Source organism: Branchiostoma floridae, chromosome 1 (assembly GCF_000003815.2).
Source record: "Branchiostoma floridae strain S238N-H82 chromosome 1, Bfl_VNyyK, whole genome shotgun sequence".
NCBI classification, from domain to species: domain Eukaryota; kingdom Metazoa; phylum Chordata; class Leptocardii; order Amphioxiformes; family Branchiostomatidae; genus Branchiostoma; species Branchiostoma floridae.
In genome coordinates this window covers 22,588,469-22,595,168 of record NC_049979.1, presented here as the reverse complement: position 1 = coordinate 22,595,168, position 6,700 = coordinate 22,588,469, and the positions used below count along the sequence as shown (strand labels likewise).

Here is a 6,700-nt window from a genome sequence, read left to right as displayed (position 1 = left end):
AATTAATGTCAATGATTTCTGAAGAATTCAATGAACTTTTGCCAAAAGACAAAACATGGAAGTACCACAATGTCAATGAAGGTTAGACATACAAGTGAAAAGATATGCAAGAGAGTAATTACTCATGCGACCAGATAGATTTTGCAAAATGGTCAGACGGTTCAGGTAGCATCAACCTTATTTCATTAGTGACTGACAGTTTGATCATGATTGGACCAATGGAGTAATTTCTAATTTTCAAAGTATGACAACTCATTTCAGATAACTTAACTTCACACCTCAAAAGTTACAAACAAAACATTGTCAATTATTTTTGCATTCCCAGAATGTACAAGCATGTATATTTGTATCTGTCTAATGAAACTGAAAGAGTGGGCTTGCTCACGCATTTTTGGTTGGTGAATGGACACTGCTGGCATCCACCAGCAGGAAGTCTTGTACAGCTATGCCACGCCACCTGTTCAACATGATGAGGGACTGTGCATCCCACTGGCTCAGCATGCCCTGACAACAGAAATGGCAAGGTGGTCTTGTGAGCAAGGTTGTTGACTTTGAGTTAGGAGGTTCTGGATTCAAATCCTTAGATTGCGCTAATGTTGTACCCTTGGTAAAGGCATTTCACATCTGCATTACATCTGTACCTCACCCAACTCAGGTGAACATAAGTGAATAGCTTCTGTTAGGGACGTCCTCTTGACTTGGACAAAACATAAACTTTGATAAACTTTTGAACCCACCTCACTTATCAAAAAAAGTAGCTATAGGGGTTCATCCAAGTGCAATGGGGTCAGATCTTACTTTGGTCTTAACATGAACGTTATAGGTAATGCCTTATGCCTAACAGTGTGCTTACTGGTTCTGCAAAACAGATAAAAACAAGCAACAAAGGAATACTTAGTTGTACTCAATACTTAAGGGCTGCAATACATGCAGATCAAATTAAGCATAACCTGCTCTGAGCTTTTTACCAACTCATTGGCAATATAGTGAAAGCAAACAGAACCATGGTCAGCAGAAAGGTCTGGTCAACCAGTACCATCAGCCTGGACACAAAGCTCCGCCTGTACAACAGTATAGTCCTGCCCACAGCAGTATATGCCAGTGAGACATGGAAGTCTTCAGCTAGACTGAACAAGAAGCTAGATGTGTTCCACCAGAGGAACTTGAGGAAAATCCTGAAGGTTAGATGGCAAGAGCACATCACCAACGAGGAAATCCTCAGAAGGGCCAACACCCAACCCTTAAGCAAGATCATCACAGGGAAGAGGATGCAGCTGGCAGGGCACATCCTGCGCCTACCAAACCACAGGCATTCCAAGACTGCCATGACTTGGATTCCTCCAGGGGGAAAACGAAAGAGAGGAGGACCAAAAAACACATGGAGGAGGACATTCAATGAGGACCTGAGGGGAGTCAATACTTAAGGGCTGCAATACATGCAGATCAAAGTAAGCATAACCTGCTCTGAGCTTTTTACCAACTCCTTGGCAATATAGTGAAAGCAAACAGAACTATAGTTTTACAGTATAAAAAAAAACTCATCAATGAGAATTTCAACCCACATACTAGTAGATACTCACCTTCTTTGTTAGCATGAACAGGAAATTATCCTTGAAGTCACACTTCACGACAGCAGAGCCTTTGAAGAGAAAAACAAAGATGACATCAAAGTTAAACCCTGTCCCACCTACATTGTACCATTAGTTTCATGATACACATTACAAATCTAAACAGCAACATAGACTGATCCTGACTGTCGTTCACATCAGCAGTTTAACCAACTACACGTAGTACTTGTTCAGCAAGCATCACATTCAACTGAAAACCTTTAAGTAATTAGGCATGCTATCCTTTTACTTCCCTGCACAGTAAGAAAGACTCTTTATCAATCATGTAAGAATAAGTCCCGTCACAACCATACATCAGTAGCATAGATTACCTGCTAGAAGGGTTGAGTCAATGCTAGTCAAAAGTTCTGTGGAGTCTTCCTCCTTACTCCACACACAGATGGTGGAATCACCTGCTCCCTAAAATTAGTAAAAGCAACGGTTGTCTTAGACTTCCATGGATGTGTCCATGAGGGTTAGACATCCAGGCGATAAGATACATGTACGCCTGAAAGCAACTCAAGCAACTGGATATGATTTCGGAAACGACAGTACTAGTGTCACTGACAAAAGATACCGAATGGTTGTCTGAAAGTTTTTAAGATCATATTCAGTTGCTTTGAGTAACTGCTTTTTGGCATTTCCAAGGATGTGATATGTATATAGTTTCAGCATAGAAGACATACAACGAGTTCTAATTTTATTTTAATGAAATCAAATACAAGATGCTATGTATGGAAAAACTTCAAATCTCCCAAAAGTTACAATTGTTTGAAACATTAAAATAAATATTTCACTCACAAGGAAATGAGCATATCTGATATACAAACATTACCTTGAAATCAAATGAATCTACAGTAGTAAACGCTGATGTTGTTTACCCCAGTAATGATGACTGTGTCAGCCCCCCAGCTGTGACACTTCAGACATATTGCTTCCTCTGTGTGTTCACTGCTGGCATCAACAATCTCCATTTGGATGCTGTCCTTCAACTGAAAGACAAGCCCATGTACATGTACAAATAATCTTATAGTTATACTCCATTTGCATCTATACACAAAGTAGTGATCATTGTGAGGGATACATTGGAGATGGTAAGAACTTGAAAGGACATAGTGAACAACAAGTTGAATTTCTTGTTTTATCCAGTATTGTGAACTTCTCATTGATTCTGTCTAATGTATTTTCTCACTGGCTCCCACAAGACAACAGTCATGCTTATAGCAGGGAACTGAAGACAGGAAATGAGATAACCTTTTCTGGGTCAATGGACCTAACTTCCTATTAGTGACTTGTGCCTAGCATGTCGAAATAAGTATGGAAACATACATACACACAGACACATCAAGATCAATACCTCCCATTTCATGGAGGTAAAGAAGTAGAAAAGTGACATCAACAGAGCTGGCTCATTGTTAGCTCATTTCAGAGAGTGTCATTGGATAACACAGTATGACTCACCTTCTTAGCAGTAGGGAAGTCTTTGGTCTCCAGAGCTATAGAAAAAATGTAAGAGGTTATATTTATAGAGGTGCATTACATGATGTGCATACTTTGACATCATTTAGCAAATGCAGATGTCGTGTTGTACAACAGTTCAAATGAGAAAATAGAGTGAGGAGAACTGTCTTTTGTTTTATTGGCACTGCTGTACATTATGAGGCCTAGGAAAAAAAATGTTGTGTTTCCTGTTTCCCTACCTTCCCTAGAAAAACCTGCCGACCCTAGACTTTTTTTTGGGTGGGCAGTGGAGTCACAAAGCTTCCAGATAGAATTTTTATTCAGACTGCTTCCTATTGAAGTAAAAACAGTCTGCTTGTCCTATCTAATGAAGGATTAATGTATCTATTGTGCACAAAATCAAAGTTTGACATTGAAAGACAAGTGTCCTCATACATTTCAGTTTCCTTTGTTCAACTGTATTGTAATATGTATCACTAGATTTTTGGCTAGCCTAAAAAAAATTACAAAAAAAAAAAAGATATCCCCTACCTACCGACCCTAATTTTTTCAGGACTGAAACAGGAAACACAACATTTTTTTTCCTAGGCCTAATTTCTATATAAAGATACAGCAATGCATATAGCAGGGAAAGATATATTGTTCTGGGACCTTTGCCCAAACTTCCTGTTTGTGAACATGTGTAATTCAACCTTAGGTCATCATACGGACAATGACAAACTGACCTTTAGCAATGCCTTTCAGGTCAATGTTGGAGAACCTGACAAGTCGGCCATCACTGGTTAGAATGGTCAAGTCATATGAATCTGGAAGACGAAGCAGACATAATGAAACATCTCATGGAAGAACAGAAACACAAATGGTTGTGAGCTTTCTTGTTCCAATCATCATCAAAGGCATGAGTCACCTGTCATACTAGCTCAATTGGCCATCTACATACTAACAGATAACTTCCCATTGACAAATGCACTAAGAATCCTGTCTATAGCAACCACCTATCCATTCATACCAGGTTTTACCAGTACATTTGTAATTGGTCCTCTGATTGGTTTTCTTGGTCATTTTAACTCACAGTATACGTACATGTACAATGAATAAGGTATCTTAATTTTGACAAAACAAGTACACATGAATGCAAAGTATACACACTAGGCTTTAGAAAGAGGGCCATTTATAAGGGTAGATATTGTTATCGCTTTGATATACAATATTGAAGAATCAATATTTTACCTACCATCTTCTACAGATAAGGTGATATCTATTCCACAGAAAGCCTTGCCATTGACGGGTTGCAGATCTGGCACCAGACTCTACAATACAGATGGAAGAAAACATAAGCATTATTCTTTGGTCAAATTCTGACCATGGGTTAGACACTGGAACTAATGTGTTAAACCACATAATGTGGAACCAATTGATGAAATCAAAATGTCCACCTCCGAAAACAGCATGGTCTGTGTGCTTGTCTCCATCATGTGCAGAGTGCCTGAGCTCTCTCCTATCAGCAGGAACAGGGAGTCCTGGCTGCAAACCACTGCATCCACAGGGGAGCCTAGATAAGGCAGGATCAACATGTACTAGTAGCTTGAAACCAAACTTTAACATTTTCTGATTATATTCAACAACAACATTTTATAGCATTGTTCAATGAACAGACACTAGTTTTCAATACAAAATACACCCTTCTTCTGTTATTGAACATTGCACAACAAAATTATCATCAAAGTCTTTGTTGCAAGGAAATTCAACTATCATTGGCCAATGACTGTCACAGTGAACATGATGACAAGTTTGGAGAGTCAGAAAATTTTACTGTTAAAATAACTGAAAACCTACATATCATTCTCATCTTTATAGAATAATAATGATAATAATATCGGGTGTATTTTGCAGCCAGTAGGTACCCAAAGTGTGGGTAATGACTCTAATGAGGCTGTTTAACGTGGTTGAGGCACCTCCTCGAGCAAGGGACCCCCGTTTTACGTCCCTCCCGGAAGACGATTTCGTGGAAAACTTCGTGAGGCTATAGAAATTCGGACGTCATTGGTTGGGGGACTCCCATCCAAGTACTGTCCGGACCGCGCGTTGCTTAACTTTCGAGATTGAGGGATCGGGTGCACCAACGTGCCACGCGGTCGTAATCCAAGACTTCTTTGATAAAATAATCAAAAAGCTTCAGTCATGCACTTAACATAATTATATAACTGATACAGAACATGCGTAACTGAATGTATAAAACAATTTAGACATAACAATTTACCATAGGTGAGGGTGATCAAGTGGTCATCACAAGTCTCAGTGAACAGGGAGACCTGACAGTCTGCCACCAGGCACAGTCCCAGCTGGGAGCTGGCTGCATACAGTCGGGGGTTCTGGGTCACCTGGAAAACATGTCATTTTGACACTTCCTTAGCCTGTCTTCCTTGCAGACTTTTGACCTGTAAACTCAAGTCTTTAAATGGCAAAATCATGAAATGTTTGAAGTGGTTTTCTTTTTTTGGCAACCTTTCCACTGCTAACTGAGTAACTCATGACACTGCAAATATGTGTTTCTAATTTGTACAAATTCAATAGTAGTGTAATAATGTGTAATGGTACATAGGCTAGCCCTAGTGATCATGAAATACATTACTGTAAATGCAGAAAATTTCGCGGTGGTTTAATGTTCGCAGTTTTCGCGGTGGTCACTTCACCGCGAACTTAAAACCACCGCGAACATTTTTCCATGGCAGTAAGAGACTACAGGGCATGGTGCTACTGCGAAATTAAAACCAACCCGAAAAGTCCTTTTCCCTGCTACCGCGAAATTAAATCCCCGCGAACTTAAATGCATTTACAGTAACTCGCTCAGCCTCTAGGAGTAATAACAATAGATCTAAGCTCCATGATCAATCCACCTGTTCTATTCCTGAATTATGTTGAGCGCCATGCTTGTCAAGTTCTTCTGCATACAAAACCAATGGATTTAACTACTAGAGAGAACAGTATTCCTGTCTCAGCCTACATCTCTACTAGTACAAGTGGACCTAGAATCATAACATAACAAAAGTGGGATAGAAGATGAAACTTAGAATGTCAACCTTACCTTCCCACTGTTTGACACAGTGGCGAGTGTGTCCACCTGGTATAGTCCAGGGCCGCTCTCATTGCGCTGACCAAAGTTTGCCGTTTCGTCTCCACCAATACCAACTTCTATGTCGTCCCACGGCATGGTGGTGTCCTGTGTTGTCGGTCAAGTCTACAAGATAAAGGACAAGCTGTGTGGCGACAGTACTAGTAAGGCTGTGAAACTACGTAGATAACACTGTCAAGTGAATAATTTTACTCGATTTACTGAGCGGTGGATATAGAAATAGCGAGGCTGAGAGGACACTGCATGACAAATATTTCTTTCCCCAATATGAACCAAGAAGGCATAACTCGTAAATGTTAAAAAAAGCTACATTCACTTATGATTCACACTTGAAAAGTCACATACCAGAAGCTGCACGAAGTTATCGTTTCCGAACTTCCCGCCTGACAGACTGACTTCCGGTTTTGTTGCGCATGCTTGGATTGCTGAGGAATCATGGGATATAAGGTGAAAAGTCAAGGATTTCGCGCCAAGCTGCGGAATGTAAACAAACTTTGGC

At 40.0% G+C, this 6,700-nt stretch overlaps 1 protein-coding gene across 1 annotated transcript in view; it reads right to left on the bottom strand.

Annotated features, from left to right (window-relative positions):
* Window positions 1–6,640, bottom strand: part of LOC118415199 (kinetochore-associated protein 1-like) — a gene marked incomplete in the record, with an annotated part of 10,823 nt that extends 4,183 nt beyond the window's left edge. Inside the window, 11 exon segments of the mRNA XM_035819591.1 lie at window positions 386–504; window positions 1,581–1,639; window positions 1,940–2,027; window positions 2,489–2,599; window positions 3,069–3,103; window positions 3,794–3,874; window positions 4,303–4,378; window positions 4,505–4,620; window positions 5,329–5,449; window positions 6,154–6,306; window positions 6,547–6,640. Of these exon segments, the coding sequence (XP_035675484.1) occupies window positions 386–504; window positions 1,581–1,639; window positions 1,940–2,027; window positions 2,489–2,599; window positions 3,069–3,103; window positions 3,794–3,874; window positions 4,303–4,378; window positions 4,505–4,620; window positions 5,329–5,449; window positions 6,154–6,279 (932 nt within the window).
* Between the last annotated feature and the right edge of the window lie 60 nt (window positions 6,641–6,700).